The 16172-nt window shown below is 38.4% G+C and overlaps 1 protein-coding gene across 1 annotated transcript; it reads left to right on the plus strand.

Annotated features, from left to right (window-relative positions):
* The first annotated feature begins 13704 nt into the window (after positions 1-13704).
* LOC101314970 (cinnamate beta-D-glucosyltransferase-like) lies at positions 13705-15671 on the plus strand. Its single transcript, XM_004304002.1, has one exon. It carries the CDS (start codon positions 13771-13773, stop codon positions 15436-15438), a length of 1668 nt encoding a protein of 555 aa, XP_004304050.1. The 5' UTR covers positions 13705-13770; the 3' UTR covers positions 15439-15671.
* The last annotated feature ends 501 nt before the right edge of the window (positions 15672-16172 follow it).

Here is a 16172-nt window from a genome sequence, read left to right on the forward strand (position 1 = left end):
GCTGAGAAGCCTCTATATATATATATATATTTATTTATACATATATCGGTAGATACATATATGTATGTATATGTATGTATATGCACCCAGATTTCAGTAAGATTCACCTTTAGCTTCTTTGCATATAATATTCAAAACATCATACATCAAATACATAAACAAAGAGCAAGCTAGCAGCTGGTAACTAAGTTGTACACTGCAGGTTTATACCTAAAAAGAAGAAAGGAAACAAAAAAATTACAAGCAACTCCAGCATTAACAACCATATCGATCGTTTATGAGTCAACGGTGTATGCCATTGTCATACAGGTGACCAACTCCAGGACTCGGGCCAGAGTTGTCTTTGATTCCGTGTTGTACTTGCAGAATCCGAGCAGTCCTTGCTCTGTGTCCTCCACCACCTTTGCTTGGCCCTGAACTCTTCACCATCCCAAATGCCAAACCATCCATCCCTCTGTAACTGCGTAATGGCCTTGCTTCGACGCGAAGAAGGCTAAAACTCAAAACGAGAAGAAGAAAAAGAAGAAGATGAGCACCGAATCTTTGTTGGTTTGCTGCCATTTTATGCATGTACGTGGTGTATATATCTGCTGCAATTCAAAAGCGCAGTGAACGTCGTCAAGTAGTTGTTGCTCTTGGCTACACGTACACTTTCTAGTAACCGAGAGCTCCCGAGAGATCCTATTTATAGAAATTCCAAATTTAATGTCATGTTATCACGTATACTGTGTACTGTTTTAAAAATTACAACAGGGATTGTTTCTTATTCATTCTTTAATAACAAATGCGTTTCTCAAACAGAAGAAGACACGGGAACAGTAAATTTAGGAGGAAATGCATATCACGGAAATTAAAAATAATTAGGTATCAGAATACAATCTTCTTGTTGCTTCCATTTCTAGCTTACTTCAAGTTGAAATGCGTGTGCATGTTAAAGTAGGCTTCCAGTGATGAAAATCTCTATCAAATCTTTTTTTATTTGATAAATTTTTTGCAGGTAATTTGGATTGTAAGCAGGTAGTATATGTGGTTTTCCTTTTTCTAATTTTCTAAACCTACTTATAGTGAAATTTCTAGCAGACAAGTTATTGTTAATATCTACAATGAGAAAATATATAGTTGTTATTACTAGGCTAGGTTAAAGAAAAAGAGCATCGGGAAGTTATTGGTTGCCCTAATTTCATTGCCCTAATTTAGCTCTTGGGATTATCAAGTGTACGTTGTTGACCTCCTCTACAGTTATAGCACATGAATAAAATCAGCAATTGCGGTTTGCTCGACCCACAATGCTCTTGTTTCACGTTCTTGACTCTCAACAGGTGACACTTTCTTCTCCCTCACGGCTAATTAAGCATAAAACTACGTATATATTCTCTATTCCCACATGTGATTTGGAATTGGATTCTACGCCATATATAGATCTTAGTTACAGCTAGGGCAACATAATGATAAAGAGCCTCATACTTCTGCAAGTAAAAGATCATTGTGAGTAGCGGCAACAAGAAACCGACCATATATGACTCGCTAAACGTGCACTTGTCTAGCTATTTAACAATTGTATCACATAATTTCACAAAAGAAAAATAAATTCAAGCCGCGGAAGCTCTTCGTTTTGATTTGCTCCAAAGTGATTGTCTAAGAGGCATTTTTTTTTGCTCTTCTTTTCCTTCTCAAGAAAAAAATCTAAGTGATGAATCGATCACTTACGATTTTGCGGAGACTTATTACTAATCAACTTACTTATAGAAATAGTTACATATAAGAGCATCTTTAACAATGCTAGCTATTTTTTAGTTAAATTTTAGTCAAATTAGCTAAAATGTCATTTTAGCTAACCACTTTAGAAATGTGCTGCATCAATGCTCTCTATTTTAGTTAACATTACATCAACATTATTATTCAAATAAAGATTAAATAGTTTAAATATATTTATATATCAAGTAAAATATCTTTCAAGGAATGTATTAAATTATAGCTAGTCTCATCTAAGTCATCTTGCTCTCTAAATTTAGCTAGCGAGATAGCTAAAAGTCATAATAGCTAAACTTTGGTTAGTATGTAATATGTTGGGGCTCCGAAAATATTAAAAAAAAACTAAACACGCCCTCTAAAATAAATAAAAGCTAAAATAAAGAGTCTGTTAAAGTTGCTCTAAGAATGTTTATTATCTTACATCTCCCAATACATGTATGTTGAATATTTGATATATGGTGTGTTTTTCTTTTTTAATTTCTTTTCATCTAGTCTATTCTAATTCATTGACATTCGGATAGTTGCGTAAAAATTTAGAACTTTTGATGTGCTACGAGGAAATAATTATGATTCTTACGTGCTTATTTCAATAGTGTTAATTTGACTCCAAAGTTAGCACATTACTGTATATGAGGACGAAAGCCACCATATTACATATATATACAAGTAAGTATATGGCCAGTTTCAAAATCTAAATCATAATATGTACTTGGTCGCTTTCAAATTCCTAGCACCTCGCAAAGTTCTCATTCCAGTACCATAGAAATATCCACATATATACTATAAGAACTAGTGGACTCTTACCTGATTTGAATATGACTTATAAATAAGCACCACTGTATTTGAATATGCTCTCTGCCTCCAATTACGGATACAAAGACAGTATCACTTGTACGTACTCATCATAAATTGATGAACTTATTAGGATTCTCTCTGCCTTTTTTTTTTTATTAACTGTTTTGTTTTGTTTTTTTCTGTTTCTTTTTTCTTGTTCTTTTTCTTTTGATGATCATATATATATGGGAATCGGAAATGAAAATGTTTGATTTTTTTGTCTCTTAATATATATTTTTGAATGAAGAGAAGCCATGATAAGCTTGATATTTTTGAAGGAATGCATGTTCTTGATATTTCTTTTAGGCAACCGACCAATTGGTAGAGTATCATATATAACAGATAGATAAACAGAACTTGTATCCCCAAAAAGATATCATAGAGTAAGAAGGTATAGTTTAGAATATGGATCCCCAATATGGAAACATGTAAGTTAGGTTGGGAATCTAATAGAATCGAAAAGGACATAAACCCAATATATAGACTTGGTCATTTCCAACGCATCATGCTAAAGTTCATGTATTCTGCACATCTAGTGGTGACTGATGAGTTGCTTCTAATTCTCCATCTCTGTCTTTCGGACTCTGGTTGATGCCGAATTGACGCTTGAAAAAGGCAAGTCCCGGGTGAAATGTATAGGTAGAAATTAGTCATTACCTGGGTGGGGTTTGTGCATTTCTACCCATTTCGCATCCGATTGAGATAGTTGGACGTTAAGATTAATACATATTTTGTTCTAAAAACTCAAGTTTATATGAATCATATCGATCTACACCAACATTATCTATTCTTTAAGAAGAACATATATAGAAACAAAGATATATCTAGACTCGTGGAGACTCTTCCATCCATATGGGTTAAAATGGCCTAGCCTTGTTTAATTATATTTAAGAGTTTATTGAAATTGAATCTCAAGCACTGGCATTTTTGGTGCTGATTAGGGCTTCAATAGCCTGTCTCAATCTTGCACTTACTTACACACATAACTACTGTCAATATTGCACCACTATGTTTTGGTTTCGTACACTTCATGCACACACAATCTCACGTTACATGAATCAAGCTGGTCAAGCAGATCCATCACTCATCAGTTCGGATGTGGGTGGGTGGCACTTTCACGTCCTCGTTCCGTCTCAAGGGTTACAAAAGTCTCATATTTTCCCAACCTAAAACCATTTTCTGGTTTCCTTAACATGCATGCATGCATGATATGGGATTATATAGCTATAAATCTTTGATTTTCCTTAGGAATTACGTTAAAAAGACTCGTAACTCAACAGAATAATGCAAGGATCTTCAAATGCAGCAAGAAACACAGACCTAGTTGACTCCACTTTAAGTTGGGTCTCTTTTCTATACCAAACTTCCACTTTAAGAAGCCGCCTAGCTTCCTGGTTTCTGGCATTTGGGATGAACCAAATTGATGTCTCTGTCATGATCTCAACACCGTTTCAATTTTACCAAAACATATAATCCTGAATTTGTGATATATTTACCGATCACATTAGTTACATCTACAAACGAGTGTGCGTACGTAAGTAAATTTTCCCCAAATAGCATGTAGCTAGCAACCCTGGGCTGACGTTTATTCGTTGATTATTGAACGGTTTGAACCATCATCGTCTTAGAATTTTCAGCACCCGAAAGCACTATATATAGATCCCAAACCTTACTTCTTTACATTATAGGCAGCTTGATTCGAAAGAGAAACTTGTACAATCAAATCATCGAGGTACAATGGCCAGAGCAGTGCTCAAGTCACTTGCCATTTTTGCCATTCTTCTTGCTGCTTTCCTCCTGAGCGCTCAGTTTTCTTCACTAGAAGCTCGACCGCTGACTACTTCAAGATCATCATCACGCAATGGTGTCGTTGCTAGAGAGAGTACTGAAGACAACGCGATGAAGAGTAGCAGTACTTCAGGAGGAAGTCGGCTGAGTGCTGGAGGACACAGATTGGTGAACTTTCAGAGATTAGCAACAGTAAGGAACTCAGGCCCTGGCCCTGGTGAAGGGCATCACTAAGAAAGTTTTATCAAGGACAACATCCACTTGGGCAAGTCTGATCGATCTGTGTGTACCGGATCATACTTACTGGGAGATTATGTACCTTCAGTGTAACTACGAGTTCAGCTGCACTGATTTAAGAACTTCTACCTAAAAACAGGCATATCTACTAGTTGATCAGCATTTTTATCATAGATGTACGTATTGCTATGATGATGTATTGATTATGTTCCTTGTAAACTTTCTATTTTCTTGGCTACTCAAAGAAACCTAATGTGGTGATCATAATCATCCACTCAACGTAGCATTTTCTTGAATCTTGATCAAGTTCAATTCACTTTTTTGTCTCTGGGTTTGAGTTAATCTTTTATACACAAATGGATAAATGATTACAAAAATAAGCGATTTTCCACCTTTGGTTAGGAGAGGAATCAGTGGACCATTTGGATCCTTAATTTATCTTAACACCCATGCCACAAGTCCCGTAATGAATGAATAAAAGAAAATTGTAATTTTTTGAAAATTGTTATGTGCTTTCAGTAAAGTTCAATATAATGGATACCAGAGACTACTATTCTAGGCACATAGACGGGTCAAATGTAAAGATCATAGCAAAACACAATATATACTTCTCACGTTATGCACTTGTGCACTTCTAGCTCGTATCTTCACATGCATAATGAACCGTCCTTATCGTTTTGATATTGGCAGCATGCCAGCATCCCTCATGGAGTCTTGACTCCAAGGCAGAAGATATGAATATATTGGTAAACGACAATAAACAATTGCATATATGAAATCTAAAGGTTAAGCCTTCATATGAGAGAAAGAGATGACGATAAGCTACATATGAAGTTCTGTGTTTTCTTTTTCCATAAAAATACTAGGGTACATCAAATGTAAACCAGCTTCTTAATTTTACTATTTTAGTACCAGATTAGTTTTTGATGGTCATAAACTAACTAGACATCAAACCAAAACTAGTATACGTATGAATGAATTAAGTTGATCTATATCTGCCAAGATACACTAACACACTAACACATATTAAACTTTGATTTTGCCCTTTGGGTCAAAGCTTGGAGGAGTGTTAGACCCAACTTTCTTGAATTTGAGCCTAGACCCACACCCAAGAACCCGAGCTTGAGCCCAAACCCAAACTTGACTAGAAATCTGGCTGATTTTTGCCGCAAATATGGATTCCGGCGGCTTCCAAGGGATCATCATCTTCCTTAATTCAGTTTTTCGCCCTTCACTAGCAGGGATGCATAGTTTCGTGCCAAAACTCTGCTTCACCACCAACGGTCTTGATCTCGTTGACATCATCATTAAATTCAACCTGGCGAGAGCTCGATCGATAAGTTCCTTCTTCAGTAGAAACCAAATCTTTGGTTGTCGCTTTCAACAAATACAGTGGCCAAAAAGCCTCCATCTTGCAACTCTCTTCAAATTTGGTGGCTAGAAAGTCACCCTCGACAGATCAGATGGCCAAAAAGCTTTTACCCAACGTCATTGTATGAATAGAGGCTGAGGAAAACCGGCTTGGTATAGGTGACAAGCGCCTTGAAATTTGTAACAAGCACCCTGGAATAGGCGATGAGCCCCTTGGTATCGGCTTTGAACGCCATGGTTGGATGCCCAAGCCATGATGGCTAGGGTTTGGGGGAAAATGCAGAGGTTGGGGAGAGTGAATCGCATGGAGGTTGCTAGGGCTAGGCACGGGCCGAAATCGGCCACTATTTTGGTGGGACCAAACCGGTTGAACTAACACTGGGCCGGGTCTTCACCTTAAAATTTCTGGGATCGGCCTTAGCTTGGACCGGCCAAAAACCAACTGGTCCCTCAAGTCTTGGGCCTTTGGTGCTTTACGTCTTTGATTCTCTGTGATGTAGGTACTCAACTCAGAAGAAGTGAAGACATGCATATATTTCTTTGATTATCAGTGAGTGTTGGAGAACTAGTAAATACCAAATGATAAAATCAATTACTACTTATGCGATTTCCAAATTCCAAACGAGTAATTAGTTTATGACTCAACTATTCAAGATTTCCAGTAATGAAAAACAAAACATAATTGAGATTCTCACTGAAACTACTCTTCAATCTTATCACTCTTTAATCAAATTTGGTTGGGATTGAAGTTCGCCACCAGCGCCGCGTGCGGATTTTTCCAGGTCAACATCATTACAATCGTGAAGGTGAAAAGGATGAGCCATGGGCTCATGTCCGAAGACAAAACAAAAGGAAGCTTTGGTTTGTGATCCAATCTTTGCTTCAGATTTGGAATCTATGGTCTTTCGATTGTGATGGTTGAATTTCTGGGCAAAACACATAAACTCGGTGGCGACGGGCTGGTCGTCGATCTCTCCTAATCGGTTTGGTGGAAAGACATTGTTGTTGTTGGTGGTGTTACGATTGTGGTTGTTACCGCAGCGATGAAGGGCGGGGAAGATGGATGAGGAGATGAAGGAAAACATAAAAAGTGATAAAGTGATAATTAAAGAGTTGGTAGGCGTGTAGGATATGAAGAGTGAAGAATAAAGAATGATAAGGTTATGAATGATGACCTTATATATAATGGGCTCAATGGCGACTAGTAGGCTTGAAATACTAGCTTATACAAGGCTTAATGACAACACAAATTAATACCTCAGGCTTTCGAGCCGAACAAATAATTAGAAGTTAGGGACCGGGCCCGGACCGGTATAGTAGTAGGACCGGCTTGAACAATACATTTCATATAAAGAACCTGGTAAAAAGCCTGGCTCGGTCCGGCTGGTTCGGGTTAGTTTGCCGGTTTTTTTTTTTTTCCTACGACGGGCTTTATGCCCAGCCCTAGAGGCCGCATCTCGCAAGATGTTTTTCAATTTTCATCATTAACCATTTGCCATTACTAGTTTGTTATTTATCTCTTAAAAGAACAATTTTGATAATTTACGAACCTTAAAAAGCCCGGCCATGATGGTTTGCTTGATTCCCTTGTTTTCTTAAACATAATGAGTCTTGCATGTTAAATTTATGCATGAGAAGGATAGACTGTATAGCTAGGATATACGACTTTTACTCAAGAGGGAGAGTATCATACACGTAAGGAAAACCATGGTCTAGAGTACCTGAGAATGACTTAGATACTAGAGTTGTCATCTAAAGAAACGAAAGAGTCTGTTAATTGTCATCTAAAGAAACAATGATGATGGAACGTAATGAGTCTGCTAATTGCATCAAAGCCTAAACATGATTGTTAGTGGTTGATTCTGACACCCTAGGTTCCATCATCATTGTTTGTCAACTTATTTTCTTGTTTGTTTGTTTCTTTTGTTATCCAAAAACCTAAAAAGCCACCTTTCTTACCTTGATTGTCTCCGTATTCGATCTTAACTAGATTAGTCGAGTTGGGATTTAAATTGGTTATCAATCTCTAGTTGGAACGACTCGTACTTACATAAGCTATACTACAACTGATTCATGCACTTGCGAGTTTTAATTAAAATCTCACAACAATTTTTTTATGCCGTTGTCGAGGATCGAACTTGGGTCACCCGCGTGACAGGCGGGAATACTTACCACTAAAATTTTAATTAAAACTTGCAAGTGCACGAATCAGTTGTAGTATAGCTTATGTAAGTACGAGGTCGTTCCAACTAGATATTGATAACTTATTTAAAACCTAACTCAATTAATATAAACTAAGAACACGAAAACAATCAAGATTTGAATATATGGTTTTTAAATTTTTCAAATAAAGAAAGAAACAAACAAACACGAAAATAAGTTGATAAACAAAGATGGTAGAACCTAGGGTATCATAATTAACCACGACTAACAGTCCTGTTTATAATCTGATGCAACTAATGGATTCTTTTGTTTCTCTTGATGACAATTCCCGAATCTAAGTCCTTCTCATGTACTCTAGACCATGATCTTTCTTAAGTGTATGATTCTCTCCAGGTACTGCAGAGGTCGTATATCTTAGTATGCAGTCTATACAGTTACAACATAAATTTAACATGTATGACTCATTACGTTCAAGAAAATAAGAGAATTATGCAAACCATTACTTCAGTTATGACTATAATGTAATTCACAGCTCTTAATCACAAAAAGCTATATTGAATTATATTGCAGGTATGCCTCAAATTCATCTTCTAATTACTATTTGCAAAGCCCTAAGATGATAATCAAAGAACTTAAACATATAACATCAATTAAAATAGTGATGACTAAAAATTCATCATAAAGAAACTATAAATTCATTAATCAATCATCAAAAACATAAACAATTATGCTAGGGTATCATCCTAAACCTATAAAAGATTTAGCAAAACATGACCAAGTAAACATGAAAAAAGATGGAAGGGAAGGAGGTGGATAGATGGATGGATTGTCTTTGCTCCTTTAGGCGTCTTCAATGTGCTTTCGGACCTCCTCTTCATGTGTAAATTCATGCTCCTTTATATAGCAAAGTTCTTGCTTAGCTTTGTCTTCTTATTTCCTTGTAAGACTTGGATTCAGACTCTTTTCTTGATATGGAATGGGAAAACCTTGAAATATCTCTTGTAGAACTAGGAATACATGTACTATTTGAATCCTCATCTGCATCATTGTCCTTGAAGCATTAGGGTTGACGATCTTGTGCCATGGAACTTGAGTTCTCTACAAATGCTTGCAAATCCGAGCAGATTTTTGATGTGATCTTTTTTTATTCAAACGATCATAACTCAGTCTAAAAGTATCGAAATCGACATCGATCCGTAAAATCCTACAGAAACTACACCTCCGTAGCTTTTCAAAGATATAAGGCTCATAGTTTGATTCGATCTAAATAATTCCTAGTAATTCAATGAATTTGGATGTTCTGCTTAGGCAGATTCTGGCACTTGGGATTACAGTCGCCATTCAGTTCTAGTTTCGACATTTTAGCTCTTTTTCTTCTCTTTATAACACAAACCTACAAAAATACTAAAATAACTTTAATCAATCCCAAATACGAAGATTATGAGACATATAAATATAGAATAACAGGAACACATCAATCCACCAGTATGAAATTGGTCTGGGTTGAAGTTAGGCCTCATACGGGACCTACCTAGTCGGATCATGGTTTGAGTTAAGAATCAACCCACCTCTTACCCCAGACCAATTTCTCATTGAGCTAGGCCCACATCAATCTCCACCAATTTCAGCTTTGCAACTTGCACATTACTGACATCATCTTGCACATGGGGCTGACACAAATCCTCAAATGAGGTCTTTAATATGGGTCGTTCAGATCAAGATTTGACGGACCATATGAAATGACAACGAACATTTTCTAAAAAAAATAAGGTGGTGCTATTAACACACCCATTTTTGTTATTAACACACCCCCTAGAACCAATCATCAACCAAATTCAAGTGACAAATTTATAAATAAAATAAAAATATGTGGATAGAAAAATTGATAGGGTGCGTTAATAGTAATACCCAAAAAATAAACAAATCTATAACCCGGGTTAAAAGTTGATCCTCATAATGATTTTGTTGTTGTATTGTTGAACCAAATACCAATAACTGATTTGAATGAATAATATATTAACCCAGGTTGAAAATTGGTCCAACCCACCCAGAATAGGTGCATTTGCTTTTAGAAGTCATTATATCTAGTTTGAGAAAACTTGAACAAAAAGTCGGGTTTAGGGTTCTCTGCGAGGGTCTTTCTAGCAGCGGTCAAATTGACCGAGTTGGCGGCGACGACTAGCTAGCCAAATCGCGAGAGAGGAGCCAAAGAGCTTGACGGAAGACGTGGATCCCTATTTCTACCTTTATATATGGGAGGTTGTTAGGAACGAGTAAGGCGGTGGTGATACCATAGCCGGCTAGCCAGGCTAGCTATGGTCTAGGAGTCGGAGGCGGAGGAGGAGCCGATTTCGGGTATGCATGGATTTGGAGATAGGATTTGGTCACGGCTTACACTTATTATTGCATTGAAGGTTTACTGTACGTTTCTGAAGATGAAAACGGAATTTTGAACAACGAACGAAGGTGTACTGTGAAAGTACAGTATATAATAATGAAGAGTACAAGCTACAGAGTGTAACTCAGCTAACTGACTAACCTACCTCAATTCAATCATATGGCACTTGCTAGTTGCTACGCACTTAATTGGTCGAGCTTAATGAGAGCACATTGGCTGGATTAGGTTGAAATTTTGATCTCGGGTTTGAGACCAGCTAATTATTAACTAATTATATCAAATGAGTTTAACTTAATTAGGTTGACTCTCCAACACTCATATCCAACATCCATACACGAGTTCCAAATTCCGATATATATTCAGTTCTATTTGCTTGATCACCAAATCATTAATGCCCAGGGACGGCCAGACCCAGACAAATCCAATTCTTCGCTCAACCTCCTTTCTTAGTTCTTAGTTTCTTACCAATATTAAGTAGCTGCCCGATCCACTAGAGAGAATTTGGGGTACGTGAACCAGATCATCATCGATCATTACTATTCTGATGAATATAAGCTGGGATACATAAATTAGGGTTAAAATCTCAACCGAACTTTCCAAGCTCGAAGCTAGCTGCTTCCAAATCCAAACTCGATCAGGGCCGCTTACATGATAGCCACAGCTACTGCAGCTCACTTTCAATCCTTTAAGAAAGACCCATGGTTGTAACTGTCATGATCTTCATGGAAAAGCCAGTAGAATAGACTCGGCCTACTTAATCAAGAACGCCTCCAGATTCCCGATCAGTGATTATAATACAACAAGTCCATGACTAGGATACAGTATAAACTGAATGGATCCCAATAAGTGATTAGCTTTTTCTTAATTAGGTTGATTAGGGTTTGACTGGGAGACATTATTTATAAGTGTGGGTTATGAAAGTGAGATGGGTCGGGGAAAAAGTTAGATGGGTGCTCCATAAATTCTGCTAGGGCATAAGTGTCTACTCTATTCTATAGGTTTGTTTATTTTTGTAGCTTTGCTCATCATTATCATTCTTGTCTTGAGTAGGCAACTGAAAGCCTCCGCAGGACAAATAAACAAAGAGAAGACATTAAGCCCGACCGAACTGTCACAGGTTCTGGGTTCAGTTGTTCTCACCAATATCACTTCGCTGGGTTCGACGGTTTGATATGATATATAAGAATTACGAGAGGTCATGCATCTGCAGAGTACGTTACTATTTTAGAAGTTTCAGTAATTAAGTTTTTAATTACTAACCCTGTTAATGCCTTTATAGAGTTATAATGAGGAATAGTGAATTTTTTCTAACCCTGTTAATTACGGATCCGCTTAACCAGTGATGATTACATGATCATATCATTCTTTTGAATGAAACCGAAGAACTGTCTGGAAATGTAACCAGCGGTCTTCTACAACATGCAAATGGAATACCTAATTACATAACGTGTTACTTACATAAACGAATATGATACGATATTCTTGAACCAGAAAATAAGTACAAAAAGACCTTCTAATACTCGATCACTCTCTCATATGCATAGTGACCACGATGTTTTTTTTTTCCTTACTCATTGATAGCCATCATAGATGGCAGATGGTATAAATCAGCATATACAGTATATGTTAATTACGGTCGTCAACGTTATATCATTTTTTGGGAATTCATATGGAATAACACTAGGACATAATAAGACAAACATAATGGCTTGTTCTTCGGAGAGAAAATTAGGTATTCATCCAGTTTTCTATGTAAGATCGATGCGTTTTCTATGAATTTTTCCAAGATCGATTCGTATATAATCGAAAAACTAAGAAAAGATTAGGTCTCAAATGGTAGCCAAATAAATTAGGGGTGTCATGTTACTAATGGTTAACTACCAGTCTACTACAACTCCCAATGACTATGGTTTTTTTTTTTCATTCTCTAGCTTCATTGATTCTCCGGATCGATTTTGGTTGTCCATAAGTAGCGAGGAGCTATTATCATGAATAAGACTGGCTTTGGTCCTCTTTTTTCTTTGCTGGTTTTGTTTCTGGTAAGCATAGAAATCTAGAATTGAGATCGATCGACACACGTCTCTGTTTCTTCCAACTTCCATTTTTTGCCAAGGACTCGATCTTCTAACTTTCCTAGTACGTAGTGGGGTTCGATCGCTTCTCATATGCGAAAAGTAATTAGCAATTTCAGATGCGACGAACTTTCTCGTTACCTAATGGCTCTAGGAAAATATTATTGTTGGGTCAACTAGTCTGAGTTTGTGAGACGTGTACGTACTCAACCAGATATTAGATTAGAACATACATACATACGTAAGGAAACGGCTTGCATTATACTATGGACGGCAAAAATTTCTACCGTAATATATTAAACTTAGTACGTAAACTACCTATTTACTACTTTAAACTTGAATTCAGGCCGCAGCTTAATTACATATGCATGTGGACAGGTGATTCCTTTTCCACTATTTTTGTAAAATTTTACCTTCTAATGGATAACTACAACGATTGTCACTATTTTTTTTTTTACTAACTTATTTACAAACACCGAGTAAATACTTTTGGCTCTCTACCTATCACAAATAGGAAAGAAATGCATGGTAAGATTTTGCAACGATAGAAATGCATGGACCGAACGACTTTCAAAATTTGTGGCAATGTTTTAGTTCCTCACTTCCTCTTATAGTTGTCAAGTACTGATCTGTGAAAATTTAAGACAAGTACTGATCTTTTTTGTTTTTGTATGAAGAACATCTTTTCCTAAAATTAGAAATTGAGGAATGTCTACAATTTTATTTGCTTCAATAACTTAAGAAACCGAATGTTTTTTTGTTCATTCGGCCACCTTTTTATCTAAAAAAGAAAAGGCCAAGGAAGCCAATAATGTAACTTTTACCCAACCAGGCTTTAGCTCCGGCGCCGCTCATTCATATTCTATCTCTGCTCCTAAATGTCCCAGTGGCGTGTTTGATTTTACGTCGAAAAGTCCCTTAAACCAACTTTCAAGTAGGGCGCGCGTAGGATGCATGGATATATAGCTACGTACCTAACGGTCTCATGCATTTGATTTGCAGAATAATAAAAATGACAACTACAACGATCTCAATCATCCAGCACCAAGTCCGCAGGTATATATGACACTCTTCTTCCCCATTCTCTCCATCCAAACCCACAAACACACTCACCACCTTCAAGTTAACCTCTCAAACCCGACACAGAGAGCATAAATGGGTTCCGAATCATTGGTTCATGTTTTCTTGGTTTCCTTCATCGGCCAAGGCCATGTGAACCCACTCCTCCGCCTCGGCAAGCGCCTCGCTGCCAAAGGCCTCCTCGTCACCTTCTGCACCGCCGAATGTGTCGGCAAGGAAATGCGCAAGTCCAACGGCATCACCGACGAGCCCAAACCAGTTGGAGATGGATTCATCCGCTTCGAATTCTTCGAAGACAGATGGGCCGAGGACGAGCCAATGCGCCAGGACCTCGACTTGTACCTCCCGCAGCTCGAGCTGGTCGGAAAGGAAGTCATTCCTGAAATGATCAAGAAAAACTCCGAGCAAGGCCGCCCTGTCTCGTGCCTCATCAACAACCCCTTCATCCCTTGGGTGTGTGACGTTGCAGAGAGTCTAGGGCTTCCTTCGGCCATGCTTTGGGTTCAATCCGCTGCTTGTCTCGCTGCCTACTATCACTACTACCATGGGTTGGTCCCCTTTCCTTCAGAATCGGACATGTTTTGCGACGTTCAGATTCCATCTATGCCGCTGTTGAAGTACGATGAGGTACCCAGCTTCTTGTACCCTACTAGTCCTTACCCGTTTTTGAGGAGGGCCATTTTGGGACAATACGGGAACTTGGAGAAGCCCTTCTGTATATTGATGGACACTTTCCAAGAACTCGAGAGCGAGATCATCGAGTACATGGCTTGTTTGTGCCCGATCAAGGCTGTTGGTCCTCTCTTCAAGAACCCGAAAGCCCAAAACGCTGTCCGCGGCGACTTCATGAAGGCCGACGACTCCATCATCGGCTGGCTCGACACCAAGCCTAAATCATCTGTCGTGTATATTTCATTCGGAAGTGTGGTTTACTTGAAGCAGGAGCAAGTGGATGAGATTGCTCACGGGTTGTTGAGCTCCGGAGTTTCTTTCATATGGGTGATGAAGCCCCCACACCCTGATTCCGGCTTTGAACTTCTGGTTCTGCCGGAAGGGTTTTTGGAGAAGGCAGGAGACAGAGGCAAAGTTGTGCAATGGAGTCCACAAGAGAAGATTTTGGAGCATCCTTCGACGGCTTGCTTTGTGACTCATTGCGGGTGGAACTCAACCATGGAGTCACTCACCTCAGGAATGCCCGTGGTGGCATTCCCACAATGGGGTGACCAAGTGACCGACGCCAAGTATTTGGTCGACGAGTTTAAGGTGGGAGTAAGAATGTGCCGTGGAGAGGCCGAAGACAGGGTGATCCCTAGGGAAGAGGTAGAGAAGTGCTTGCTGGAGGCGACCTCGGGGCCCAAGGCGGCGGAGATGAAGCAAAACGCCTTGAAATGGAAGGCTGCGGCTGAGGCGGCGTTTTCCGAGGGAGGGTCGTCGGACAGGAACCTCCAAGCCTTTGTGGACGAGGTTAGGAGGATCAGTGCTTCCCTTAACAGTAAGTCATCAGCTGTCGGTTATGTCAAGTCAAAGATCAATGGAGTTGTTGAGTATGTTGACTCAAAGCTGAATGGAAAGGCTGCACCAGTAGAAGGGGCAAAGACAAGGACAAATGGAATCGCTAAGGTCGAAGAGCCTAAGGCAGCTAATGGTAAGGTTGAAATCGCTGAGTTGACGCCCATCAATGGAAAGGTTGAAATCGCTGGGTTGAAGCCCATCAATGGAAAGGTTGAACTAGTCGAATCGTAAAGGGGTGGTTTTAGCTAATATATTTTACAGAATTAGTATGGATTATGGAATAACTGAAATACCATCAGTTGTGGTATGCGTTATTTACATCTTTTTTTTCTTTTTGATCTTTTCATTTTTATATATTGTGGTCTATAAGGCGTCTAGGGATCAGACGCTTCTTCTTTATAGTCTCATTTTGTATCTTGGAATGTAACTCATCATCTATTCTAATTACTCTTCTTATCTACCTATCTGTTTCCTAGTCCGTTTTGTGCTCTTGTAAAATTTGTCAAATAGTCCTTGAATTATGCAAAGTGAGCATCACTCGTAGCATGCATGCTCATATATATGCACCCTAGCTAGCTTCCACGATCGAGGAGGTCATTTGCCAATATCTGGATCTATGAATTATACATATATCTATGTCTAACTCTTTGTGTATGTGTTGAGTGTGTCACGTTCACTTGTTGATTGGGAGTTGAGGTTGTATATAGGTTTCATTAATATCAAGAGAAATCTGATGGTTCAAGGCAGCTAACAGTCTTGACTTGCTCGAGATACGGATGAACCTATCACGAATATAAGTTGCAACTAACGGTTGTCGGGTACGTATATATATATAGAGCTCAAGCTAGCCATGCAGTTGATTTGTTATATATAGGCTCGTTTATATACAGTTGCAGTATCAAGTATATACATCCATATAGCATGATATATAGAATGAAGAATGGAATGGCTAGTCGATCGAACTG

This window comes from Fragaria vesca, linkage group LG6, assembly GCF_000184155.1.
Source record: "Fragaria vesca subsp. vesca linkage group LG6, FraVesHawaii_1.0, whole genome shotgun sequence".
Taxonomy (NCBI): Eukaryota; Viridiplantae; Streptophyta; class Magnoliopsida; order Rosales; family Rosaceae; genus Fragaria; species Fragaria vesca.